Source organism: Arabidopsis thaliana, assembly GCF_000001735.4.
Source record: "Arabidopsis thaliana chromosome 1 sequence".
NCBI lineage: Eukaryota > Viridiplantae > Streptophyta > Magnoliopsida > Brassicales > Brassicaceae > Arabidopsis > Arabidopsis thaliana.
Window position 1 is genome coordinate 25,017,701 of NC_003070.9, and position 27,259 is coordinate 25,044,959.

General features: G+C 32.5%; 5 protein-coding genes and 5 long non-coding RNA genes across 16 annotated transcripts; 6 read left to right on the forward strand and 4 right to left on the reverse strand.

Annotated features, from left to right (window-relative positions):
- Positions 1–141: 141 nt before the first annotated feature.
- AT1G08877 lies at positions 142–440 on the reverse strand. The gene has a single exon (NR_139515.1). It is a non-coding gene; the product is annotated as an other RNA (long non-coding RNA).
- On the forward strand, positions 377–1,357 carry AT1G67035 (homeobox Hox-B3-like protein; the record flags this gene model as incomplete). 2 transcript variants are annotated; one of them, NM_105373.2, is made up of 2 exons in its annotated part: positions 473–977; positions 1,095–1,264. In NM_105373.2, the coding sequence occupies 2 exons, from the start codon at positions 473–475 to the stop codon at positions 1,160–1,162; spliced, it is 573 nt and encodes a 190-aa protein (NP_176874.2). In that variant the 3' UTR covers positions 1,163–1,264. The 2 variants fall into 2 exon arrangements, with proteins under 2 accessions (NP_001185335.1, NP_176874.2); NM_001198406.1 differs by having other exon boundaries at positions 377–1,357.
- Positions 1,358–1,404: 47 nt separating this feature from the next.
- Positions 1,405–5,004, reverse strand: TRM22 (DnaA initiator-associating protein; the record flags this gene model as incomplete). 2 transcript variants are annotated; one of them, NM_001334266.1, is made up of 5 exons in its annotated part: positions 4,063–5,004; positions 3,912–3,973; positions 2,288–3,817; positions 2,079–2,208; positions 1,405–2,009 (listed from the first exon to the last, which is right to left on the reverse strand). In NM_001334266.1, exons 1-5 carry the CDS (start codon positions 4,220–4,222, stop codon positions 1,405–1,407), a joined length of 2,487 nt encoding a protein of 828 aa, NP_001321671.1. In that variant the 5' UTR covers positions 4,223–5,004. The 2 variants fall into 2 exon arrangements, with proteins under 2 accessions (NP_001321671.1, NP_176875.1); NM_105374.2 differs by having other exon boundaries at positions 1,405–2,003; positions 4,063–4,842.
- Positions 4,939–5,191, forward strand: AT1G08883. Its single transcript, NR_139516.1, has one exon. It is a non-coding gene; the product is annotated as an other RNA (long non-coding RNA).
- Positions 5,192–9,418: 4,227 nt separating this feature from the next.
- AT1G08887 lies at positions 9,419–9,655 on the forward strand. The gene has a single exon (NR_139517.1). It is a non-coding gene; the product is annotated as an other RNA (long non-coding RNA).
- Positions 9,656–10,837: 1,182 nt separating this feature from the next.
- On the reverse strand, positions 10,838–12,157 carry AT1G67050 (membrane-associated kinase regulator). Its single transcript, NM_105375.3, has one exon. The coding sequence runs from the start codon at positions 11,954–11,956 to the stop codon at positions 11,162–11,164; it is 795 nt and encodes a 264-aa protein (NP_564888.1). The 5' UTR covers positions 11,957–12,157; the 3' UTR covers positions 10,838–11,161.
- A 2,736-nt stretch (positions 12,158–14,893) lies between these two features.
- AT1G08893 lies at positions 14,894–15,348 on the reverse strand. The gene has a single exon (NR_139518.1). It is a non-coding gene; the product is annotated as an other RNA (long non-coding RNA).
- Positions 15,038–15,310, forward strand: AT1G08897. The gene has a single exon (NR_139519.1). It is a non-coding gene; the product is annotated as an other RNA (long non-coding RNA).
- A 3,453-nt stretch (positions 15,349–18,801) lies between the features above and the next one.
- On the forward strand, positions 18,802–21,739 carry AT1G67060 (peptidase M50B-like protein). Of its 3 annotated transcripts, none has more exons than NM_105376.4 (9): positions 18,803–19,124; positions 19,353–19,448; positions 20,384–20,468; positions 20,572–20,693; positions 20,783–20,807; positions 20,886–20,969; positions 21,059–21,088; positions 21,174–21,276; positions 21,360–21,739. In NM_105376.4, the coding sequence occupies exons 1-9, from the start codon at positions 19,029–19,031 to the stop codon at positions 21,421–21,423; spliced, it is 705 nt and encodes a 234-aa protein (NP_176877.2). In that variant the 5' UTR covers positions 18,803–19,028; the 3' UTR covers positions 21,424–21,739. The 3 variants fall into 3 exon arrangements, with proteins under 3 accessions (NP_001321368.1, NP_176877.2, NP_001321369.1); NM_001334268.1 differs by having other exon boundaries at positions 18,814–19,124; positions 19,353–19,498; positions 21,360–21,689; NM_001334267.1 differs by having other exon boundaries at positions 18,802–19,124; positions 19,353–20,468; positions 21,360–21,720.
- A 2,393-nt stretch (positions 21,740–24,132) lies between these two features.
- On the forward strand, positions 24,133–26,959 carry DIN9 (Mannose-6-phosphate isomerase, type I). Of its 3 annotated transcripts, NM_001334269.1 has the most exons (5): positions 24,133–24,301; positions 24,586–24,983; positions 25,514–25,681; positions 25,787–26,266; positions 26,395–26,947. In NM_001334269.1, exons 2-5 carry the CDS (start codon positions 24,624–24,626, stop codon positions 26,710–26,712), a joined length of 1,326 nt encoding a protein of 441 aa, NP_001319330.1. In that variant the 5' UTR covers positions 24,133–24,301; positions 24,586–24,623; the 3' UTR covers positions 26,713–26,947. The 3 variants fall into 3 exon arrangements, with proteins under 3 accessions (NP_001319330.1, NP_176878.1, NP_001321710.1); NM_105377.5 differs by having other exon boundaries at positions 24,144–24,983; positions 26,395–26,959; NM_001334270.1 differs by lacking the exons at positions 24,133–24,301; positions 26,395–26,947 and having other exon boundaries at positions 24,435–24,983; positions 25,787–26,304.
- Positions 26,960–27,259: the final 300 nt, after the last annotated feature.

The window sequence follows — 27,259 nt, forward strand, 5'->3', positions numbered from 1 at the left end:
TTGCATCAGCATTATTATTGTTTTCAATCAAACAGCAAGCAGTATTATAAGCCAATGCTTGAGAAACATATCCAGCTGAAATCAATGCCGCCACTAAACTGACATCTAACCACTCAATCTTGGACTTGCTCAGTTTCTGATACACATCCACACAAGCATCTGCTTTCTCCAAACTGTTTGATGCTTTGTAAGTTCAAAAGTTAAACCAAATTTGTATTTAGTGGAATTTTTGGTTTAGTCGGTGAATTTGTTTACTACTGATTGTCTAATAAGCGAAGGAGGATGAATAAACCAATATGCAAATTCTCTCTTTAACCGGTTTGGTCAACGGTGAATAAAATAAGACCGTTAAGAAGGGTAAAAGCGTAAATACAACAAAATATTTAGGAGCCTCTCTTCTTCTCTTTGTGACCGTTACGAATCCAAAAAACAAAATTGCAAACTTTGTGAGGAAGAAGAAGACGACACAGTAATGAAGGATACAATCTCAAACCCTAGTTTGGAATCTCTGCTTTTTCCTGTTAATCCAATGTCAGATACACAACAAAAACTCAAGCTTTTGGTTGATAACGGTGATTACGGATTCGAGAGAGGATCTAGATATGGAGAATACGCGAGATTACGAGAATCAAAACTTCGTATGAAACGAGACTTCGAGAAGATTCTAAAGGAAGAACAAGTGAGATTTGGGTTCACCAGAGAAGAAGAAATCAGGGTTTTGCCGGAGAAGAAGACGAGATTCGGATTTAACCCTAATCAGAGGAAAACGTCGTCGTCTTCTTCTTCTTCGTTGGCTCAATCTGTTCCTGATTTCTCTTCTATGATTCGTAAAGAGAATCGTCGACCACCAGTTAATTCGAATTTGCTTCCTCGGAGAACAGAACTTACTCCACCGTCGATGAAGAGTAGAAACGCCGCCGTTTTCGCTGGATCTGTGATTAGAGGAAGTGTTTCAGCGAGTGCTGGTGAGAAGAAAGGTATTGGGATGATGCGTAAAAGCTACGCTGCTGTTGATGATCTTAAGAAAATATCAATGGCTGCTGCTTCCGCCATAAACGGCGGTGGAGGAAAAAGGAGATCAATTGGCGGCGGAGGAGGAAGGAAATCACTTGGCGGCGGTGGTGGTGGTCGGACTATTCTAGGTTACAGACAAATTTATTGATTCTTTTGTTCTTGTTTGTGTCCAAACTCTAACATTTGTGTTCAAAGTTTGTTTTTTTGTGTGTTTAATTGGTTTTGATTGATAAAGATTAGTCCTTTTCAGATTTTGGTTTTGTGATTGATAGATTTTGTATACAAGTAACGACTAAAACTTGCATAGTTGTTATCAGAAAGCTAATAAACATTATAGTTGAAATAGCATAAGAAATGGTGACATTGATTAGTTCTAAAAGAGATTAGTTTTCACCAGTAAAGATCGGTTGCTAACTCTCCGATTAAACACCGAAGAATCTCATAAGCAATCTCTGAACCAACTCCAAACAAATGCGTTTCAAGATCCATTTCGATACCGATAACCTCATCCATATTAACCCGAGCCCACTTTGGAACTTCTTCAATAACACCTCGAATCAGCTCGTCTTGTTTAGCAGTCAATGGCTTTAACAATCCGCAGGAAATGTTTGTTTCTTCCAAGTGTTCGATCATGGCATCTACTAGGAACCCTCCAGTTAGTCCAGGGAGATTGACTAGATTGTCAGAACGAGCTGCGTAGATCATGAGTTCGTCGAAGAGTTCTGGTCCAATGAGGTAGTTCTCTTGTGTAGTAGTGGTACCAACTAATAGCTCCGTGTGGATAATGACTTCTCTAGCAATTGTGAATCTCTGCTGCGTTAATATGAGACCGGTGTTGCTTAAACATCGCAGGACGTTCGAGACATGGCTGATAAGACTTGCGATCGCCTGATAATTACCATCACTTGTTGAATTCTTGAATGAAGTCGCATAATCTTCAAGAATGTCCCAATCTGGTTCTATAGGCTCTAGAGGTAGCCTCATTTGTCCTGGAACTTTAAAACGTAACATCAGTTTCAGGTTTCAGATTTCAAGAACCGGTATTTATTTCAGAAAGTAAGTACCTGAGATATTGTCGAAGCTGTTCGAAAAGCAGCTCTCATTGGAGAAAGATGCATCGAGTACAGATCCCGGGCTAGTGTACTCACTGTTTGCATTTCCAATGGAACTCCAAAACTCTGTTTTGCCTTTTCTCTGCAAGAATCAAGAAGCATAATGAATAAAGAGATGAAGAAATACGTAAATGTGAAGTCCTTGCAGATTATAAACGTACCCGATAAGGCATATCGATATCTCGAACATAAGGCTGCTGCTGCAAAGCTAAAGAAGATAGCAATTCATGGAGAATCAAAGAAGCTGGTTTATTGGGAAAACCACTTTCTCCATTGGCCTCATCTTCTTCTTGAGAAGCCAATTCTTTCAACTTTTGCTGAATCAACCCGAGAGTGCCTACATCAAGCAGTGGCCTTTTCGTAAAGGATGGTCTGGGAACGCGTTGAACTCCTCTTCTCTCTTTGGTTTCTCTACAGCATTGGCTATAATGTCTATTAGAGGAACCAAGTTTCAGTGATGAAAATGCAGTTTCATTACTACAAGCACAAGAGTATTCACTATCCAATCTTCTTGACACTGGACTCATAGAACTACTTCCTCGTCCATGACCACTTTCACAAGCTAGCCTCCTCTTCCGTCCAGGTGTACTTAATCCTGATCTATTACAAGACTCCTCAACTCTAGTATGAGATTTTCTCTGCAGATTCAAATCAGAGTTTTCAAATTTAACCGGGGACTTCGAGTGATGACTCCTACTAGTTGAACCTCTATTCATAGCTATAAAGTCCTTCTCTTTACTGTTGATAGCATTAGCAGGTGAAGAACAACTTCTTTTACTCGGTAAGGCGAAAGATCGAGCTTCCGGAGGAAACCTTTCCTCTCTATGCAACACCTTCTTATGATATTCGGATCTGTTTCTATAACCCGGCAGCGACATTTCATCCTTAAATTGAGCACGGTGTAGAGCTTTCTTCACCATTTGATCAGTACTGTCTTTACCAGAAACAGACACAGATGAATCTTCATTTCTCCAAAACACATTTCTTTTACTCCGTTGAAAAGGCGTTGATTCAGAAACACACGCCATGTTGTTTCCAGTGTCTTGAACTACCTGAATCGAACCATTCACATCAACCAAACTACCACAAGATTTACAAGAAGCAACACTATTGTTATAACCACATTGAAACTCGGGTGAAACAACCGGTTCTTTCGCAGCATTTTCGAACCTTCTAATCCCCGTAGAACCAGGATAAGCAATAGCGCCTTTCGCATTTCTCTTCCCCGGCTCAAGAATCCTAGCAGCAGCATCAATCAACCTAGAACTTCTTCTATTCATCCTCGGACTTCTAACAGGAGAAGCTAGTTTCTGATGCTGATGATTATACTGATGATGTTTCCTTACTCTAGTCAAAACATTCTTAATCTGCAACGCTTCAGAACCAAACTTCTTAACCGCAACACGCCTATCACAAACTCCTGTCGTTCTCTGCATCTTCTGTGGTCTTAACTTATCAACACCACTATCTTCTTCTTCTTCTTCCACATCAAACAAGTCACATTTATCGGTATCTTGAATCTGCGAAAACAACGGTTTCTTCTTCTTGTTCTTCCCTTTGTCTCTATGATTAGATGGCATTGATTCAAGTCCCATTAAACGTGCTACTAAACTAGGAGATCTCATTTCATGCTTTTTAACCTCCATAACTTCATTCCGATTTGGGAAACTTCCTCTGTTCTCATCATCAATCTATTAATTCAACACAAAATACAGAAAAAATTCAACAATTACTCTAATCAAAAACTAAAGATATAAACTTCTAACAAAATGGAGACATAATCACCAGATTAAGCTTAGACTTTAACATCTTCTCATTTCCTCCAAACCTCTTCGAAACTTGTTTCCCTGACAATTCATTCATTACAGTCAAGCTCAACAACACTCACTTTCAGACATAAAATGAGGCAGAGACAGAGATAGAGACAGAGACTAACCAGGAAGAAGTGATTTGCGAGAAAAGAGTTTCTTTTTAGCAAAGCGTCGGTTCCAATCAAAGAGCTGGAAGAAAACACCGACACAACCACCGAGTCGATTTGGTCGTTTCTCTGTTATAGCCGCACACGGCGCCGTCGTCTCCTGTAACTCTCCTGTCATCACGAAACCCTAACAAACCCCACAAGTTTCAGAGAAATCTCAAACACTGTAAAAAAGTCTCCTTTAGAGACACATTGCCTCAAATTCCAAAACTTTATCACATAATCAAACAACCAGAGAAACAAAACTCTCTCTTTTTGAGTTCTCAGCTTTTGTGAATTTGGGGAATCTCTGAGAGATGAATGTACAACAAGATTAGAAAAAAAGCTTAGTGAACACGAATAAGGAAAGAAAGAAGACAGGTGGAGAATCAAGAAAACGACAATGGTACACAACAGTGGAAGAAGAAAGAAAGAAAGAAACAGAGCTTTTTAAGAAGAATGGAAAAAGTTGAAGTGTCACGAAATGAGAACTCAACGGGTAATATTCGCAATTGGGAGTTTAAAAAAGTGAAAGGAGACAAAAGCAAAACGATAGTGACGAGAAGTGATTGAAAGAGAGATGATAAGAGAAGAAGAGAAATCTTTTTTGTGTAAAAATTATTACTGTGATTCTCTCTGTTGTCACTGACGGTGAAAGGGGCTCGAGAGAGATTGTTAACAGAAGAAAGAGAAGCATGCGCACAAAAGGTTAAGTAGCTGATACAAGTAGACACTAGAGGGAAGATAAAAAAGAGAAACAAAAATGGAGATTAATTTTGAGAAATAGAAGTAGTATATGTTTAGAGAGTAGAGATTAGAAGAGTAAAAATGTGGTTCCGGACAATAAGGGTTAAAGGTTCGAGGTTTCTGTTTCTCTCGTTTTTGAGGATTCCAGCTTCATCTGTAGTCCGTTTCTCAGTTCCAACTTTGTATTGGTTTTTGTTCCAAACTGAAAAAAAAAAAAAACTAAACTAAAGTGCATTTTAACTTTTTATATGATATTATGATTTTTGTTGGCCAATCAATTAACGACATGTGGACAAGTCATGGATTACAACTATTTTGTGTCAAAAGAAAGGAAAAACAAGGCTAAACAACGACCTGGCCTTATGGATGATGACCACAGTGAGATGGGTTTGTGGTACTAGCTTGTCTCCTTGGGCAATAACAATATAATATAGGGATGAGCTATAATAATTTTACAAATGCATGAAATCAGAATTTCTTTATAGTCTAGATTTAGAGTATGTGAAAACATGATCAATGGACCATAGTAATGGATTTACGTCCAATTGTTATAATGTTCATGGACATTAATTTATCATTGTATCAAATAATACTAGTACTCAAGGTGTGGATTTACAATTCACCAATGAATTAGACGAAGTTTCGACCGATATATTGAATAAACTATAATTTCTTGAAACGCTTTCAAAAGCTTCTCAAACTTTCAATAAATTTCTTAAAGTTTTCGTCAAGAACTGTCATCTTGTTTTTATATGAAAATGAAAGAAATGGAATCATGTATTCTCAGACATTATCTTGCAAAATTACAAATGGTTATGAAAAAAATATCATAAGTTTTAATCTTTTTGCTAGTTTCTAGTCATCCATTAAGGGTATTTTGTAAGCCAAAGTTAGGATTTTTTTTTTTTCTTTTTGAATGTAAGTTTTTACAAACGTTATTGTTTGGGCAATGAAAAATTACCAAAATGTTATATTAGCAAATTGAATACAAAAATACTATTATTAGTTTTTACAAACGTCCTTTTAATCTTATAGTATATCGATTATCGAATAAGCTCTAACTTTGATCACGATCTATATCCGACGTTGTTGCGACTTTGTGCTAGCACTAATCAAGACTCAAGAGCTTCATTGTTTGTATAGTTTCTAGGGGAAAAAAAGTGAGAAATTTTAAGGGTTGTAATAAGACAGAAAAAGCAGAAGTTGCGTCTTTATCCGAGTCTGACGAATTCTGAAATGTCACGGACAATAACCCATACACGCTACGAATCTCAAGCATTCCCCCACTTCTTTCTATCTAAACACAGTACTACCAATTATTTTTCTTCTAGTAATATATAGTATACACACATACTTCCAAATATAAAAATATTTGGTTAAGCCAAATATTGGAAAAAATTTAGTAACATACACTGTTTGAAAATTCCCAACACGAAATGATGCTAAAGGAAACAAAAAAAGGAGGGATCAAATTTTGTCAAAAAATGAAGAAAATAGGAAACCCAGTTTTACTATTTGCAAAAAGTAACATTTTGACCAAGATGAAAAAACAAATATTCCTGCTGCTTTCTCTAGAATACTGTGGTTTGATCAAAACATCATGCAGAAAGTTAAACAGTTTTGGATGATTTTCTTATTGAAATCTGTATATGTGGATTTGATGTATTTTTATTGCATAAATGATAAGTATATTTAATATTTATATATTACAATTACATGTTTCTATGCTTATGAATGTGTTTCTGTAGCCTTGGGATACAGTGTCTTCGGGTTAAACCGGTCGAGTTATTGGGTTTTAAGAAAATTCGGTTTATAAAAAAACTCACTTCAAACCGCAAAAATAACTCAAATTAATTTTAGTGTATTAAACAATCGTATTTTCTATATTTATACTTTTACTAATTTACTCATTAATAGACCCATGTATTTCTAATTTATCTACACCAATATTCAACAGATTATAAATTTGAATTGAATTTATCATTTTGAAATCAAATAAGTAGATGATATTTTTCTTGAATCTCGAACCGTATCTAAGTTTACAATGTTTGAAGTTGTTGTTGATATTAGTACTCCAGACTGGCTTGTTACGGTCATTGACACAAATATTTTCAACACATTTTGTATTTTGCTAGTTTGTAATACATTAGTAGTAGTATGTTTGAGTCAAGAAAAAAATATGATTTCCGAAACGTACAAATTTGACAACCTACTTTTTTCTTCCTCTTGCTACATATGCAAAAGATCTTGGGCTTTGGTTTTGAACTAGCACTTTTCAAGCCCATGCAAAATACTTATCATTCATCTATATGTTATTTATAAAAGAGAAATAACAAATAAATTTGATCTCAGTTATTGCCATGACAATCTTAGCTTAAGAATTACTTTATCTGAAACTGTCAAATATTTAAGATGAATAAACAAATAGCATAAAACGATTTTATCAATAACTAGATTGGACCACATGCTTTTTCCCAGTACGTGCCATATGAACAATTCAAGGTTTCGACCAACCTAACATTTCTTTTTGGCATAACCAACCTAGCATTTTTTTAATATTCAAAAGTATGATGTCTTTAGTGTTGCATGAATTTGAATAATAAAGGTTTATATAGTATTATGTAATTATTTCTGGTTTAGTTTGCACGTGGTTTTGGACTAAATATATAAGCGGTTAAGTATATGTGCATGCATGAATATGTGTTAATTAATGATAATTGAACACAACTAGGCTCTCTATATTTGTTATTTTGTTTTATTCCTTGCATGATTGAGGTTTTAATTATTTCTTGAGTGCCGGCAAAAAAAAAAAAAAAAATCTTGAGCATAGTAACCAAACCAAACAAGGATTAGCCGGAGCGAAGTCAAATCGAATTTCAGAATTTATGGAGTAAACCGAGGATAATACAAGAAGTGAGTAATAAAACCAAACATTTTATATACTATACTAGTAGTGAGTAATAAACCAAAAAATAATTTAAACTCGGATGATGACAGTAACGACACTAATACTCATGACCACTATAATATAGTATGTTTTGGCTACAAGTAAATTTAGTTTTAATGTGAGTTTATAAGTAAACTTTAGTCTAGAGTGAGTGTTAAGGAAACTAACATAAATGGTTATTTTCCATACATATAAATTAAAACAAACCTAAAAAAAAATCAACAACCTTCAAACACTTTAACGTACTAAATTGACAATATGTGGATCTTACTAAATTTCTTCTTTACCAATCAAATCAATATTTTAAGAGGTTAATTTAATCCCAAAGTAACATAAGTTAGTAGCAAATTTTTTCATGCATATGAATTTTGTTGAAAGGGACACAAATAAAATAACTAATAGAGATGTGTTTATCTCATTAAAAAAAAAAAAAAATCTAAAAAGAAAAGGGAAAATTAGTGACAACCAGAAGAGAATAGGATTAAAGTGTTTTTAGTGTCCTACAACCATGTGGCGGTTGACATCGTCCGGATTAGAATCGTCATCCATACTTCCTTGTCTTAAAAGTGATCTAATAACTGTTTCACAATGATAACTTCGTCTTCTTCTTTCTTTGTATTATAGGACAATTGCGAAGAAAATTTCCAACTTTGTATATATCTCAAGAATTAGTTTCGATTTATAGAAACAAATTAAAAAGAGTAAAAGACTTTGAAGGGTGAAGTATTTAATATCTGATCATCATCGGTCAGCAGGCTAGAAATATATTATACTTTTTTTATAAAAGGAAACTCAAACTTATGTAAATTAATTTTGCATATAAACCCTTGCATGTAGTGATGTAACTATGTAAGTAAGGTTTCAATAAGAATAAATTTAGGTGAATGTCTTAAAAAAATGAGTTATTTAAGATCCTATTAACTTGTCAGAAACTTATTTTTTTCAATCATGCAATACAACTAATAAAGTTATAAAGAAAATATGACTGGAACATTAGATAACTATCAACTTTTTGAATTATTGCTAAATGCTCTATCCTTAAACATGAAAAAAAGGAAAATAATTTGGGACTACAACTTGTTGAACTCAATAATTTGCCGTATTTTTCCACCATATACGTACTTGTTGCATTCTAGGCTTTCCTGCTTTGTGTTGTATGAGCTTTTTATTTTGTATATCTTCTATTTTCCCAATCGAAGCAGCAAATTGCCTTCACATACATCATATCTCTATCACATACATAAAATTCAATTTCAAGAGTTCAGAGATTCATAACTCATGACGGAACATATTAGAATTGGTGTTTCTAAAATTGAGGTTTGTAGAATTGTCCATAAAAATCAGCAAAATATCTTAACCTGCTACAATATAATAAAACAGATTATGATAAATTATAGTTATTTATAAAAAAAAAAAAAAAAGCAAATTACTTGATAAAATGAATATAAAAAAGATACACATTTGTATTTAAAACTAACAACTAATATGAGTAACTATAGTATCACATTCATAGGTCGATCCGTTGTCTACACGCATTTAGCCTTTGGAAACTCTATCCACATTTAGACTAACTTACGAAATCATTTTGTATTTGCATCTAAATAATACTCTCCAACCCTTCTTATGACGAGATGGTCTATTTCAAATTCGCGGATTTTCGCCCGAACTAGCACACATATATGAATTCAAGCAATGAGTCTCGTTGGGAAATTTTAAAAATGCTACCATAAAGTGAAGGACTACGTACACCCTTTTTTCTTTAGACCATCCAGCCCACAAACTTCCCTCCAACATAAAAGCATATGGTATATCGTATTGAAATAGCAGTTGGATGGTGCCATCATTGTTTACTTGACTCTTGACTATACCTTTCAAAACATTACTAAGCCTTAGAAAAGTCAGTTTCATCGCAATCAGATTTGGTGTTCAAGACCGACTCATTTCTAAAACAACCAAAACTCATTGTCTTGAGAGATATAAATTTATACATAGTTGTGTGGTCAACAAAATTTCTTCGAATTATTAAATTTTTTGATAGGAACCATGTGAACTAACTATGATTGTTACGGCCGGTAAAGTATAAACATTATATTCCTTATTAGCAAATTTAAACCGTAAAATAGAAGGATAAAAAAACGTACAAAACAATAAAGGAATAATTGGCACGACGTTAAGCTTAACTTTACATAAATGATAAGAGAGAAAAGTAGAGATTTCACATCAATTATTTCTATTTTTTCCTTTATCTTTGCATTGCTTTAGTGATAATTCACATTAATTGGTAATACACACCATGTGAGAAATATTCAAAAGGAACAGAATAGGACAAGCTCCAAAAATAATTGTTTACCTGTCACTTGTCTTGTCCCACTTTCTAATTGTATTTGTCTATTTGATAACTCTCTTATCATTGTTTTATACAGTTTTATCATTAGTTAGTCACTATTCTATTACCAAAACTAGTTTAGTAATAGACTAAGTCAAGGTTATATAATCTCAAGTCTCAACTACTAAAATGTACAATATTTGATTATTCAAGTAAACGAATCAATTTAAGTTCATTGATTAAAGACTTGGAAGGACACGGCCGGCTGAAACCTACCCTTACTCGATCCACAAATTTTCTAAATAAGACTATTTAAAGCCATTGGAAGATACTACTTTAATTTGTTTATTGTTTTCCTCTGAAAAGATTATTGATCTAAGACTCACAATCTTTCGTTATAAGAAAATTAATTTAAGGTGGAAATAATAATTAGAATGATAGTTATAACTTATAAGTTGAATAAAAACTCAATAAAAAATCAAAACATGATTCAAATAACAAATCTTACTTTAATTTTTTTTAATTCTAAATAACAAATAAGTTCTTCATCTCCAATGCTGCTAAGAAAATATGATTGAATATATGTGTTAGAAAAAATAAAATAAAAATCCGCCGTACTTAATTGTATCATCCGCATATACAAACTAAAACCTATTTTTTGTTGTCTCTATCACTCTCATAATAAAATAAATATGTAGTAATTAAACAAGAATTATTATAAAAAGAAAATCAAATACCTTAATCACTTTTTTCTGAAAATACTCCTCAACTGTTTTAAACAAAAACACAGAAATATCTTAATGGTGATAGTTGATCATCCAAGTATCTGAAATTAGCAGCCTCTTATTAAAAAAAAAATCTAGATTTAAACATGAATAGAACACAAACTAACAAATCAAACAAAACACAATTACACCACAATAGTCTAAAAAATAATACTGGCATGGGATCCACAAAACACACTGTCAGAAAATCTTCAGAGTTCAGAGAACAAGAAGAAGAACAAATCAGAAGAATAAAACAGTAAAACCAGAAACATATCTATTCTTACATTTTTTTTATCTTTTCTTGTTCTTGTCTCTTCCATTACCAGAAAACATTGAACCAAAACCAAACAAATTCCCAGAAGGAACAACGTTTATAACCGGACTCACTCTAATCCCACCACCACCATGGCTACCATAACTATAACCTCCATAGCTTTTCTTCAATGGTGGTTTCGAAAAACCATTATTACTCAAAGAAGACGAAGCAGAAGAAGAAGAAGACAACGATGAAGATTGTTGTAACTTAACATGCTCGTTATGTTTCCTTGAGCTGCTCTGTTTCTGTTTACTCGACGTTGAACCGGTTGAATTACTCCGGTTTAGTAATGGTAACGGACATAAACTCCGTCCATAAGTACTTCCACAGTTTAAACTACTGCTTCTCTTAAACCCCCAAAACGACTTCGTATTGGTTTTCTCCTCCGTCGTGATTATCACGTCGTCTTCTTGTTGTTCTTCGTTTGGTTGTTTCCTCTGTTTTCTTGAATCCGGTTTAGATTTAACCGGTTTTGGTTCTGGTTCTTTTTTACCCGGTTCTGGTTTTTTCTTGATTTCCGTTGGTAAGATTTTGCCGTTAGAGAAGAGTTCATCGGCGGACCAAGAACCTTGATCGAAGCTTTCGCCGGAATTTACGCCGCCGGGAATGCAGAAATCGAAATCTATGCTTGAATTGAGGCTTGATGGTTTCGAGTTTGATGATCTTAAGGGACGTTTCTCGATTGGTATTGCGTCTGATTGACAAAAGTCACGTGAAAATGAGATTCTTGGACTCATATTAGAATTTTCCGATAAAAGATCCACCGCCATTTTTTCTTGAAGAAGAAGAATTTAAAGTTTTTTTTTTAATAATGAGAAATTGTGAAAACGAAGAGATTTTTGGATAGTTTCTGCAGAAAAAGAGGAGGAAGAATTTCGAAGAAGAGAGAAAGAGAGAATTTTGAGGAAGAAGGTGAATTTAATTATTTTTATAGGTGATTTTACAAAATTTATTTTTTGGAATAAAAAGGAGAAACAATAAAATGAATTGTTAGAATTGTTTTTGTGAAAAAGAGAAAAAAGGAAGAATAAAATGGGTTAATAAAAGAGGGGACAGAGAAGCGTGTCGCTTGCAACATATTCACATGCATGGGCCAAAAAAGGATATATGTTGGTTCTTCACTTTCGTACTTTTTTTTTTTTTGAATGGTATAATTTTTTAATGTCCATATTGAAATTTCTGTAAATATTTTAGTTGAAGTCAAAAGATATATGGTGATTGCAATCTTTGAAATGTTTAGAGAGTAAACGTTTGGATTCGTGTTGACCAATTTGATGAAGCAGAAGCAGTGAATGTAGACCAATGGTGAAAAAGTGCCCCGACGCAAGACTTTAAGAAACAATTAAATTACTAAAATTTTGTCAAGAACATTGTTAAGTAAAGAGATTACATTTATGACAAAAAAAAAAAAAAGAGAGTACATTTATGATAAAAAAAGAGAGATTAGTTTGTGTTAAGAGGTAATAGGGAGAGAGAAGAAAAAAAACTAAATTGTTTCAGTATTGTTCACGCAAGATTTTTAAATTGTCATCATGCAAGTTTTTTGTTAATAAATATAGTTTTAAATCGTAGTCACACAATATATATATATATATATATAATTTTTTTCTTTTTTTTAAACGTCGTCACACAAGATATTTTTAAATTGTAATCACACAATATATATTTCATAATACAAAAAATATAACCAGAGTCATTTCCGAATACTTTCTGTATTTTCTAATTCGTTAATTTTTTAATTTAATTCATTCCTTTTAGTTTTATTTGTATGAGTTTTATGTGTAAGAAGTCTTTTATGTCAAAATTTGGATTCGGATTCCCCATCCTCGTTAGGTTACCACTTGCCACCTAAAGACTGTAGAACACAATTCAAAACATGTGTTAGATAAGTTAAGGTAATAATAGCATCATTAGTCATTACTGGTTCGGTGTACAAGAATGTTGCATCATCCCATCGAACATTACTTCACGTTAAATAAGGTCGAGCACTAGCCAGTCTTCGAATATGATGTATTCAGGATGATATTTACATAGGAAGTCAGTTACCAGAAAGTCTTTTTGCGGGTCTGACACCCAATTATTACAACCCGAATTGTTTGGTGCTTTTGATTGAAATTTACCCCAACAATATTGTTACTGCTAAAACTATTAGTTGAAGTTAGCCAAAAAAAAAAAATCAACAACCTCAATTAATTCGATTTTAAAACATTTTGATCCAATCATTTATTTGCAGTGACTATACCGACCTTACTGAACCATACCAACTACATTTATCTACGATGCTTTTCATGAGTATTGAATTAGGAGCTAAACGATACATACATCGTTGTCTTATTATTTATTCAGTTCTTATATTATTAACCGAGGTTTTTGTCTTTACTAATTTAGAATATCCGTTTATTTTTAAGATTCTTAGTTTAGGTTTAATTTAATGGTTAGATGATATATTAATTAAAGTACAAGAATAATTTTAAAAAACCATACGGGTGGCATTGTTGATACTTCCAAACTGATTAATAATAAGGGCAGACAAATGTCAAATACATATCAAGAACATAGTTTTCTTTAATAGTAGACCATATTACAAATTCGTTGTTATCCATTTTTGTAAAATATGAAATGTATATACAAAGATTTGGTTACGTGTTTTTTTTTATTGTCGCTAATTCTACGTCTTTGTTCCTCTCAAATTTGGATTATATATTTATTTATTTAATTTGTATTTATCTTATAAGATGTATATAACAAAATTTTGTTCCGATAAGAGAAATGGATCTTTTGTGAAAGAAAAGTCTATAACTCTTTATTTATTTAATATGATGAGTCATGCGAGTTTGCTTTTCATAAAATTGAAATCAATTTTTTCTTAAATTTGAAGTAAAGAAATTGTCATGTGATAGAAAGAAAGAGAGAGGAAAAGGAGATTTCACATTATCTAGAAAATGAAAGGGAACTATGAATAATTTGTAAATTTGTGAATTATATGAAAAAAAATAGAAGACAAAGTAAGCATGGCCATGGGTCCGATGGCTACGTACTTACCGAAAACGAAGAATCCCACTAAGAGAAGTGAAGGGTTAAGAGATGGTCCACGTTTCCTACTAAACATTTTCCTATCCATTTGGATCGCCCACGAGCCCACCTTGAAACCAACCCGACCCGATTCGACCCAATCACGAACTGCCTACTTTGGCTGCTCTCGATAATACTAACAGGAACTTGTACAATTCAGTTAGGGTTTGGTTATGATGACGGACCCAAAAAATATCGGATTTTTCTGATCCTAGTAAACAATAAAGATGGTCCAGTCCGACAAATAGCATTGGTGATGTTTTTGCTGACAATTACCGAACAATAAAAGTATATATTTACATTATCACACCTATAAATACACAAATCACGTATAAATTTGATATTTCAATATTTGTGACAACATTTTGACTACATAAACCATTCATATTTCCAATAATTATGAATTATGGAAAAAAGAATGATCAAAAATGAACTGAACTATATAGAATGCTCATGAATTGGTATTTTTTGGAAGAAACAAACATTGAAAGTTATATTCTCTTTTGAAACAGTTATGGTTTTTATTATACACCATAAGAGAATATAATCCGGATTAGGCTTCGATGACTTATATCACTCTACTTTTTTGTTTTTTTTGTTACAATCTTATATCATTTTTATTAAGTTGTCTTACTAATCAAGTTTGGAAGATACATCAGATACTAACTAATTTCGTAAACAAAGATTGACACGGACGCGGACAACTTCTCACGAGGGACGTTGTTAACGGCTAAACAAGGATCACAAGTCACATGCAACCATCTTATGGTTGAACCTCCCTTCTAAGAGGACGTGGTGTGCAACTTGCGGTGGCTCAATTTAATATAGGCAATGGTAGAAGCATCATATTGGGTCAGGATCCATGGCTCCCAACAATGATCTTGACTACTTCGAATTAAACCAAATGTTGATCCGAGCTTACCAGTTCAAGTTCAACTCCACACAAGTACGGAACTCTGGAAAGAGGAGGATATATGCATGCAAATCTATGTCTCCAATGAACATAATGAGGATATTTTTCTGTCTTTTTTGGGGACAAACAGGAATTGCGAAGGTGTTTACTTTCATTCAGCACTGAAAAGAGACACAACACCCTGATACCACTTTATGTGAATTTGGAGAGTTTCTGAGAATGTGTTTAAATCCATTATCAGATTATAATTTACACTCACCGAATCCATGATAAGATGTCTGAGAAACAATCGATATTTGGAAAATATATTATTCACATAAAAGAGAGAAAAAAACACATTGAACAGAATTTCAGAATTCATGTATTTTGCATCATATTTTCTGGACAAATATGTTAACTTATTGCTTTTTCTATGTGAGAGAGTCACTAAGAAAGTACTTACCTCTAGTCTAAGATTTTGAGTTACATATGGAATTGTATGATGTGAGCTTGTTCCTTGGCTCTATTCTCTTAGAGGCCATTTTCTCTTTGTGTTTTTACTATATTCTCTTAGAGGCAAGTGAGTTTTTGTTTTTTTATGGTGAGTGTTGTGTTAATTCCTAACCTCCCCCACTCTCTTATATGGCTAGTGAATTATTTTAACTGGACATAATCGGAAATTCCTCCACAATGGGTTTTTGTTTAATACATATCACTCACTGGAAAATGACATTGGTAGAATAATAGGGAAACCCATATTTTAAAGTTATAAAAAAATAAAATAAGAAATTAGGACATCTCCAATGGTGATCTCTATATTTTCCTCTATTTTAGAGGTGACTCTATTTTAGAGGTGTCTATTGTAGTACAATGCCTCTAAAATAGAGTTTCCTCTATAACAGAGAAAAAATAGAGATCTCTACAATTCAACTCTATTTTTTCTTCTATTTTTGAAGAAACTCTATTTTAAAGGTGACTATTGGATCATAATATTTTTAAAATAAAGATGTAGCTAGTGAATTTTAAAAAATAAAATTGTATGTGCTCGAAAATCCCTCCACTGCATGTGTTCTGTTTTATTTTTTATCACAATGAAATTATGTATCCTGAAGATGAATGCATGCAAAAAAAAAATGAAGAATCATATCTGTACGTGGAATCCGCCGAGTAAGAAGTGATATGGTATGTACTTTGCAAATTAAAGATTAGACATCATTATTATAGATACCTCGATAGGTTTGTTATATTAATATTGATTTTCATTTATGCAACCATACCCAAAGATAATCCGTATATTCAAAACAAATTACGTTAAGCTATCATATCAAAGTTTTCTAATTCTTTTTTTTTTCTCAAATAATTAACTAATAATAAAATTTTGCACTAAAACTAAATTTGTGAAAGAAGAAACAACAAAAGTTAAGAAACAGAAGATAAAGAATAAGGTCATCGTGTAATTTGTTTTTTCCCTTTTTCGTTTGGGATTATTAGGTTGTTAGGGTTTTGATTCAACACATACGCTTTCTATTAAATCTAACTCTCTCACTTTATCACCTATCAAAACAAACGAACAGGAATCTCAGCTTAAAGAGTTTGAAAAACAATAAGACTTCTGAACCGTGCCGAGAAATTTTGATGCCGTAGGCGAAAAATATGGTTTAATAGTTTAATAAAATAATGTACACATAACAAAAAAAAAATAATGTTCAAAATTTAATAATAAATTAAGAAAATTTTAAGCAAAACTCAAAAAATAATTTAGAACAAAAATATGCCAAAAACAAAATTAGGTTGATTATAATATGTAATTTAGTAAATTGTGTTAGTATCATTATTATGTATGATGCATGATGTTAATAAAATAAAAACATAATTTTGGTAGTTAATAAAAATATATATAATGGTAATATCCAAAATATAGTATCTATATATAAAAATATAAAAATAGTTAATAAAATTTGATAAAGATGATTAACAAAAATGAAGCTGGTAAAGAAGTGAGAAAAAAAAAATTAATGATATAGGAAAAGAAGAAGTGAGAAAAGAAGAAGTGAGAAAAGAAGACTTTAAGTTATTGCCTTAAGTGTATTAAAGATTCCTTGTATATATTGCATATTATACTACTTTCCTTTGTCATTTGTATTAATTTTTGTAACGTTATTGCTTCCATAATACTTATATGATAAACATAATTAACAAATATAGCCTCTTCGATTTTTTGTAAACGTAGGCGAGTGTTTCTTTTTTATCTTAATAGGCACGACTACATTGGTTTATTTTTCAACAATCTTTTTCTTTTTTTTAACACTCAACATCATATTTTCTCTCCCACACTTAATCCTTCAACATCTATTTAATTTTTAACTTAGATAATGGTTTGTTTAATAAAATTAACATCCTATCCCACTATATTGTATAATATTTTTATGTTTCTAGTTACATATTAATAACAATAATCAAGTAAAATCAAATAAAATAACTGCTTTTTAAAAAAATATTTGTCTTTTATTTTATAATTTATTGTTGAAATCTATTTTTCAAAGATGTTTACAACTTTAAACAAAAGTGTATGACAAAATAATTGAAATAATTATAGTAAAATAGACTATGTTTTTTACAAATCAAATGAAACAAGTCTCTATATGTAATGAGAGAAAAATGATGAATTTGATATAAAAGCCATTAAAAAATTAGTTAATCATAATAATTAATCTTAAATAGTTAAAGTGATATAAAATTTTGAAAAATTCTAACATCTAGTAAAAAAAACATATGGTTCCTGATTTTTTATTCAACATATTGAATCTTTATAAGTGTGTTTAATCCTAAGATTGTTTACTTTTTCAACATCTTTGTTGCAAGAGTTAATAAGTAGAAGAAGACAAATGAGTTGGACCCAACGAACACGAATTTCTTCATGCCATAAATATATTCCACTACATTGTTTGTTTTTCGTATGATTCCACTACATTGTTACTTGTTAGTATGCATATATATATACAATAGTATCATCTTGTTGATTGACATCTGTTTGTTGATTTTAAATTGATAACTCATTAATTACATACATTTAAGGTAGCTGCATATTTCAGACTTGATATAGACTTTTGGTTTACCACGCTAAGAGACGTCGATACCCACTAATATGCGGATGTGCGTAAGAAAACTATAGAGTAATACAAGACCTTTGTATTTCACTCATTAATTTGATCATTTTCTTACAAATTAGCAATTGACCGGAAATATCCATAAGTAGATAGAATGGAATTTCACTCTCTTTTTTCTTCAATCTCCAGAAAGTTGAATGAAGGACTAAAAACTATATCAATTTGAATCATTTCAACTTTTAGATTGATAGTAAATGAGTTATTTTCGAATGATGTTATAGAAATAGACACATAACATCATCTAACTATTCGTCTAATTGATCCGTCTAGCTAGTTAACGATATTTCTCAATTTAGTCATCAACAAAAATTCGTGATTAAATTAAAAATTAATAAAAATTAGACATTTTAATTACTAGGTAAGATGATGCTTTAAATCAATAAAAATGATTAAAATGATTTTTTTTAAAACATTATTTTTCATTTATGTGTTAAATTAAAAATTAGGAAAATTAAACGCGTAAGATCTAGTCAATGCGGTCATAGGGATGGGTCACCTAATCAAACATTGTTCTACCAATTTCCTCGAAGAAGAAGAAGAACATTAAGAAACTTAAAACAATGTCAAAATCTCATAAACTAATAAGAAACCAATCAAATTCGTCCATTTTTCCCTCTTTTCTTTTTCTCTTTCTTTCTCCCAATCACTCTTCAGATTCCGGGGAAGAGAAAAGAGAGAAAGAAAGAAAGATTCAATCTTTATTAGCCGGAGATGGATTCGCCAAACTGGGAACTCCGTGGTTGTTGTAACCGGAATCAAAATACTTTCCTCATCACCATCGGAGTCTTCACCGTAGTTATCCTTCTGGTCAGTTTTCCGACCAGAAAGTTTTGACCTTTGCTTGTTTTTTTCGATTTTGAAAGGGTTTTTGTAAAATCTAGTCAAAAGGGTTCCAGATTGACTTATAATTTCAACGAAATTTGGTGAATTGAGGCATTTTATGTTTCTAGGTTAACATAATTTTGATTGAAGTATCAAAGTTTCTGTTTTTATGATCTTTACTGAGAGATTTCTTTGTGGGTTTTGGTTTGACAGCTATGGAGGACATTTCTATTGACTCCATTTAAACTCATTACGGTGTTTTTGCACGAAGCTAGTCATGCCGTTGCTTGCAAGCTTACATGTGGAGATGTAAGGAGCTTTCTCACTTCAACTACTAGTCTTCAAATGAACTTAAAAGGGTATAAGATTGATTTTAGGTCACTTGAACCCTTGATTTAGTTTGCAAACATGAATGTGTTTCCTTCCATTTGTAAAATGTTGCTGTGTAAGAGCAGAGAAGATCTTCTGGTTTCCTTAGATAGAAAGATTTTTACTTTAGCAATATGTCAGTTCATTCTTCTCTCTGGACATGACTGTTAGTATAGCCATAGATAAGAGGTTGCAGTATCCTTATATGTCTTGCTATCTGTTTTATCCGTAATCATATTTTTAGACGATTCTTGCTTGCTTCCATTGTTAATGTGTAAACTACTAGCTTCTGTCATTAGTTTAAGAACACACAGTGAGTCTACTTGAATAAGTGCAGCTGCTCAAGCCTTAGCTGTAGGTCTACATTAACTTCCCTAGGAGTGAATGTAACAGATTATAGCTCTTTTGTGTTGGTTAGAAAGCTTTTAGTGAGGACTGGTTTTATAAAGATGTCTCTGCAGATAGTTAGGGTGTAGATTTGATGGCGATTTTGGTTCTGTAAGAGTAGGAGTGTTCAGCTTCAGGTCTTAGTCTTACTATACTTCTGCTTGTGTTTCTTCTAGATTGATTGATGCATATCACAATTTTACCTTATGCAAGTATTGCAGTGACAATGTGAGATCTACAAACTTTCCTTTGCAAGTACTTCCTGTATGAAACTTATCTACCAGCTTCTCTCTATGAGTCTTTATGTTTTACCCCCTCATAAGAATTATCTTGAATAGGCTATGTAAAGGTTGAACATAAATACCACCAAATGTGTGCACCATCTCTCTGTGATTCTGCAACTAACAGTCGCATATAATGTGGATAATGTGTTTCTACTAACAAATTGTCACTCGTTTTGGTAAATCAACTTCTTATTGAATCAAAAGGTAGAGGGGATGGAGGTGAATGCAAATGAAGGGGGTTCGACCACAACACGTGGTGGCATTTATTGGTTGATCTTACCTGCTGGCTGTAATGCACAATCTATCGATATATCTTATACAAATCCACCATTTTTCAAATTTAGAACTAAAAGAGATAAAGTTTTAACCTTTTTGTTGTTGAAAATCTATAGATCTTGGCTCATCATTTTGGGGAATGGCATTGATTCTTGCATCTACCAATCTGCTTACAGCAAGAATAGCTGCTGCTGGTCTTGGTCTTGCTTTATTCATCGTTCTCTTCATTGCCAAAAACGTAAGAAGTCATTATTTCCCTTATATTAACAAAGTTTTATTTCCTTGAAAGTCATCAACATTAAACAATAAGAGCTTCAATTTTGACAGTGGACGCTTCGAGGGCTTTGTATAGGTGTGTTATCTTGCAATTCTTCTTGTTGCATTTTCTTTTTAAGTACCCAAAATCCTTACATAGTTGTAAAAATCCCAGGTTTCATAGTTTTCCTCGCTGTCATATGGGTTCTACAAGAGTTAACTACAGTCAAAATTCTCCGTTATGTCATTCTGTTTATTGGTAAGAATACCATCAAACTCTTCTCTGTCTTGTTATCATAATTCAGTTTCATTTAGCCTTATATAAAACTCGGATTCACATTATTGCAGGTGTGATGAATAGCTTATTCTCAGTTTACGGTATGTAGTTCTCTTCTCCCATTAACTACACTTAGAGTTATGACTTATGACCAATAATAATGTGGCTGAAATGTATGCCCATTAGATATCTATGATGATTTGATATCTCGGAGGGTCCATTCGAGCGATGCTGAGAAGTTCGCAGAGATCTGTCCTTGCTGTACCGGTTGTGGCTGGGGTGTCATCTGGTTAGATTCTAATACAACTCTCAATAATCAGATTCTGAAAGTGAAAGTGAAATCCTTTTTCTAACAATTAGTTTTCATTTCAGGGGAATGATATCATTTGCGTTTCTTTGTGCATCGCTCTATCTCGGGCTAGTGATCCTATCATAAGAGGGTATTCTTTGTTACTCAGGTTCAGATTCTTCCCAGTGAAATGCATGCAAAGACAAATAGTTTGACAAAAAGATTGATTCTTTAGATCCCCTTGATGTGTTTGGGATTAACATTGTCCATTGAAAGTTTAGGTTTTATTTGAAAGTTTGTATTCTTTTTATATTGGAGCGTGTTGATTAGAATTCATTGGATATTTGATTTGGTCTATGTTTAATGTATTGAAAGTTCGTTGACTTTTTCAATAGAAGATGTCCGTTGACTTTTGTTAAGCTTCTCATTATTGAAAATTTGGAACTTAAAGACGTTCAAAGCTTGACGAAGACATCTTTAGAAACCCTAAATAAGACTTGGTCATCCTCAAACCCCAAAAAGGCAAAAACATTACGTTCCTATAAGATTATGTTCCTATTATTTCTTGTAAAGAAAAAATAGAATGTTCTGAAAATAATTGTCGTAATTAAAAATTTAATAAAGAAGTTATAAAGTTTCCTGAGTTATATAGATAATTCAACGAAAAAAAATCTTTCAACTTTGGCCAAGTCCATTTTAATTCCTTCTATCCACACGAAACGAATTTATTAAACCAAAACTTTAAGGATTTTAATACACCAAAACTTTAAGGTCTATTAGGGTGAAAATATAACCAAAACTTTAAGGTGATATTTTCACTTTAATACACCAAAATTGAGATTTCTTTTTTATGAAATAAAAACAGTTTGGACCAAATTTGAAGAATTATTACGGAAAATCATTTTCCCACGTTTCAGTGATGAGTGAACAGCATAACAACTAAAATTGGCGCTTACATGGTTTTTTGGTGGTTCATATCTGTTTGTCCTTTCTTTATTTATTTTCTGGTTAAAATGTTACATAACTTCATACCAAAAAAAACAAAAAATGACAAGATACCATGTGTAAAGTTATATACTACACACAATTTGGTTTTAGTAGAAAGGGTCGAATGTTTATCGGAATATCATTCAATTTTTTTGTGGTTTTTTTATGTAGATAAAGTTGTATAGGAAATAACTATTCTATCGATCGAGATATAACTAACTTGACCAAATACTATAGAATATGTTCTTCTTCATAAAATATTGGAGATGTGCCATAAAAAGATGTTGACAAATAATTAGGCACATGCAAGAACCGGGTTCGATAAGTTGAGGAATACCAAAACGGAACACAAACTTGGAGAAGATGACGTAAAGGTCAGATTTGGAGCATAACGAACTCAAGGTCACCGCCTAATTACTTTTTCATCCATTGACGACGTCTTCTAACAGTAACCCTTCATTCTTCATATGATTCCTACGTCTCCACTCACATGAGATACTAGAATTCTATAATTTAGGTCTATATATGGTTTTTGGCTATTTTATGACATAAACGAATTCAATAACTAAAATTCACAATTTAACATATTATATATGATGTCATGCATGATAATTGCCAACTTGAGGACAGAAGTTTTTATTTTTGGACGGAAGTTTGTAAAAGCTTGCATCCACGATTTAAAATAGTGTTTGCATGTTGTATAGTTGAACACGTGGTATAAGAAAAACTAATATTTTCGATATCAATTGGGGAAATATACTTTTTTGGAAGTTTCTCATCGTTGGAATGAAGCTCTTTACCCTCCTAGGGTAAAATTTCTTATACTACGTACATTTCTTTACGCGGAAGCTATAGCTTATAAAGAATCGGTCTATTGACCACCAAATGGCCCATTTCTGGACTATGTCTCGTTTCATGTATGATGGAAGAATTGGAATGACGCATTTGCTCGATGATAGGACCGATTATGATGGTTTAGACAAAACACATCGGCCAATCATCAGATTCCGGGGGTTTTGTTTTTCCATTAAGCTAAAATAAAAATAAAAAATAGTTTGTGTTTTACTGGTAAACACAAACACGAAAAATAGTTTTACATTCGTGTATATATTTTTTATATTCCAAGAAAATGAGGCGTCATAAATCATAGTTCATACTGTTGGATTGCTGTTAATGTTATTTCTATATCAAACCAAGGCAAGTGATAACAAAAATAAGAAATGTAATAATGTTGACTTGTAAATAAAGTAAGAAAATTAAATTCTGTCATTTCAGACGAGGAAGTATGTCACATGTAAAATAGATCATTGATACTTTTCATGAGAACTTCCATAAGAATTAAGAAAGCCATTGACTTCTACCTTTCTTAATTTCCAGCTTGACCCATTTTTTCTCATGAAATTATAAGAACTTTACGTATTAAATATATAATTATTTTAAATATGTTTATAGTTATTATGAATTTTAAAAAATTTGTAATGTATTAACCAAGGTTGAAATTATTTGATTTGACTTTCTAAATACCAAAATTCATGTAATTTCTTTTAGTTCTTACCAAAATATTTGTGTGGTATGCTAATATTCGTTTTATATGTAATTTCTGAGAAAATTTCATCCCAACTAAAATATTAAGTGGCAAACAATGTATATAGGGAGAGATTCTACTTTTCATATTGTAAATTAGAGTCATATCATATCTATAATGTTCATCTAATATGTGATAAGGAGAACAAAAATAATGGCAAGTTTGGAAAAAAATCATTTTGCATATTTTGACTCATTTGCATTTTTAAAACCTTTTTCTTGATCCTTCTCCTTATCTTATCTTTTCTCAAATTCTATATTTCCAAAATAAAACACGCACTTTCTATTTTAATTATAATAAAAAAAGAGTTCTCAAGTTATCTTCCAAAACTGGTCTTTACCACTATATTTCAGATTTCTCCTCCACGTCTACTGATTGTCATAGATGATGCGTTCTCTTCTTGTTCACACGTAAGTACTTCATTTTTTTGGGTGCAAATGCAACAATTCACACGTAAGTATACTTTTCACAATTGCTTTTTTTTCTTTGTTAATATATAGTTATATACTTTCCATAATATAATTCAAGGATTTCTCGTGAACCGATTTTTTAAAAACAGTTAGCTAATGCATATCTTTATTTCTACATAAAGAAACACATATTTAGTCTATTGCTTCTCTATCAATATTCTTCTTTCCATATATATATGATTGAATTTTAACCCTCTTACAAGGAATATATTTCATTTATACATTATATATAGATTACAAGAAAACCCCATCACTCTATATTATCAGATTCATCATCGAAGGAAAAATAAAATAAACGGCCAAAAATGGGAGCAGACGCAATCCAAACGAATGGTCACGATCAAGCCAAGTTAACCGGCGGTGAAGAGATCCAACGGCTGAGATGTTTTGTGAAGAACTACGAATGGGGCAAACTCGGACCGGAGTCATTGGTGGCGAGACTCCAAGAGGCTAATACAGGACAACGAGTCGATTCGGAGATTCCTTACGCTGAGTTTTGGATGGGTACTCATGAGTCTGGACCGAGTCATGTTGAATTCGGGTCGGGTCATGGTGTGTCTGATAAATGTATGGTTACATTGAAATCGTGGGTTTTGGATAATCCGAATTTACTCGGGTCTAAAGTCGTGGACAAATGGGGTTGTGATCTTCCTTTCCTTTTCAAGGTAATGATCAATTTCTCTGTTTTTTACTCTGTTTTGAAGATGTTACATTTGACTAAGTTTTTCTGATTAACAAATTTGATTTTTATGTGTTTCTAAAAGTTATAATATACAGATTTGAGTATAATCATATTATAAAAACAACTATATATCTATATATATATATATATATCTTATAATCAAAATATACATTTTCAGATTCTGTTTTATTGTCAATTTCTCTGTTTTTTTCCTCTGTTTTGAAGATGTTACATTTGACTCTGTTTTCATTATTAAAAAGGTTGATTTTTTTTTGTGTTTTTTAAAGTTAAAGCATACCGACTTGAATCTAATGAGAAGTTTTTTCTTGTTGTAATGCGAAAATTATCGAAATCATTGTTGATTTAGGCACATCCTAATAATTTCTCTGTTTTTTTGCTCTGTTTTGTAGATGTTAACATTTGACTCTGCTTCTCTAACTAAAAATGGTGACTATTTGTGTGAATTTTTAATCTAATCATAAGTGTTTTGGTTTTTGAAATGTGAAAAATTAGGTTTTGTCAGTAACGAAAGCATTGTCGATTCAAGCACATCCAAATAAGGCCTTAGCAGAGAAATTGCATAGAGAAGATCCTCTTCTTTACAGAGACAATAACCACAAGCCTGAGATTGCTCTTGCTGTTACTCCTTTTCAAGCCCTTTGTGGTTTCGTAACTCTTAAGGTACACAACTTCAGATCTTTCTCTCTGGTATCTTATTACATTCGGGTTTTAAGTTTTGCTTAGATCTGATTCGATCTAAACGGTTTTGTACCTAAATTGAATCAGGAACTGAAGGAGGTTATCACTAATGTACCAGAGATCACGGAGCTTGTAGGAAGCAAAGCTGCAGATCAAATCTTCAACGTCCACGAACACGATGAAGACGAGAGAATCAAATCCGTTGTTCGATTGATCTTCACACAGTTGATGTCTGCAAGTAACAATGAGACGAAGCAAGTGGTTTCTCGGATGAAGAATCGTCTGCTCTTAGAGACCAAACACCGTGAACTGTCGGAGAAAGAGAAGTTGGTTTTGGAACTGGAGAAACAGTACACTGGTGACATAGGTGTCATCTCAGCCTTCTTCTTTAACTATGTCAAGCTTAATCCTGGAGAGGCTTTGTATTTGGACGCTAACGAGCCACACGCATATATATCCGGTGATTGTGTTGAGTGTATGGCGGCTTCAGACAACGTAGTTAGAGCTGGTCTTACTCCTAAACATCGCGATGTTCAAACGCTTTGCTCTATGCTTACCTACAAATTGGTAACTTTCTTTACACGTTAAATTTTTGGTATCTTTCTTTACACGTTAACAAACTGGTTTAGTTGGTAAACCGATTGTTTTTTCTTCTTTGTCCGGTTTATTGATAAAACGTACCGGATTTGGTTCAGGGTTACCCGGAGATTCTGAAAGGATTTCCTCTGACTCCTTACGTTACAAGGTATCTTCCTCCATTTGATGAGTTTGAAGTGGATCATTGTGATCTTCCTAGAGGAAAATCGACGGTTTTTCCGGCAGTACCAGGTCCTTCGGTTTATTTGGTTATTGAAGGAAAAGGGCAATTGCGAACCGGTTCATCTAAAGTTTTGGTAAACCGAGGAGATGTTTTGTTTGTTCCGGCTGATATTGAGATTCACGTAACTGGAGAAAGTGATGTGATGAAGCTTTACAGAGCTGGAGTCAGCAGCAGATTCTTCCAAACATTGTAGGCTAAAGTTTAAGTATATTAAATTTACTAATTACTATATACTATATATATTTATAAGCAATCATAGGGACCAATTCTCCAAAGTGTTAGGAAATGTGTTCTTTAAATCCTTGATGGCCCATTGCAAATTCAAGGAGTTGTCATTTTCCTATATTTAATTTTGATTTAAACGAACTATATATGTAAAATGATTGTAAAACCATGTTATCCTAATTTAAAATATATTTGAGATGAAATTAGGATAAAATATCTTTGATCACGTGTGTTAATTGATGAAATTTCTGAGCAGTCTTCGAGCCTCGATATATGACTAAGTCATTGTCGAGGGAAGCTTTAAGTTTACTAAGTACTAACAGATAGTTGTGATGGCTGTTTCCTCCTCCACCTAGTTAGAGGAGAAGTTGTTAATTTTCTTTCTAGTGGGGAAAACTAATTTGGATTTGGTTTTTGATAACTTAATTTGGATTTGGGCCATTTATATTAATTTATGAGGTTTATATTGGGCTTGAGACCAAAGATAGAGTTGGCCTAAAAATGTGAAGGTTTCA

Coding starts and splice junctions, on each gene's coding strand:
- AT1G67050 (NM_105375.3), bottom strand. CDS start 11,956: ATGGCGGTGGATCTTTTATCGGAAAATTCTAATATGAGTCCAAGAATC.
- DIN9 (NM_001334269.1), top strand. CDS start 24,624: ATGGGAGCAGACGCAATCCAAACGAATGGTCACGATCAAGCCAAGTTA. Junction 24,984..25,513: donor ATCTTCCTTTCCTTTTCAAG/GTAATGATCAAT, acceptor GTGAAAAATTAG/GTTTTGTCAGTAACGAAAGC. Junction 25,682..25,786: donor GTGGTTTCGTAACTCTTAAG/GTACACAACTTC, acceptor AAATTGAATCAG/GAACTGAAGGAGGTTATCAC.
- AT1G67060 (NM_105376.4), top strand. CDS start 19,029: ATGGATTCGCCAAACTGGGAACTCCGTGGTTGTTGTAACCGGAATCAA. Junction 19,125..19,352: donor TCACCGTAGTTATCCTTCTG/GTCAGTTTTCCG, acceptor TTGGTTTGACAG/CTATGGAGGACATTTCTATT. Junction 20,694..20,782: donor TTCTCTTCATTGCCAAAAAC/GTAAGAAGTCAT, acceptor CAATTTTGACAG/TGGACGCTTCGAGGGCTTTG.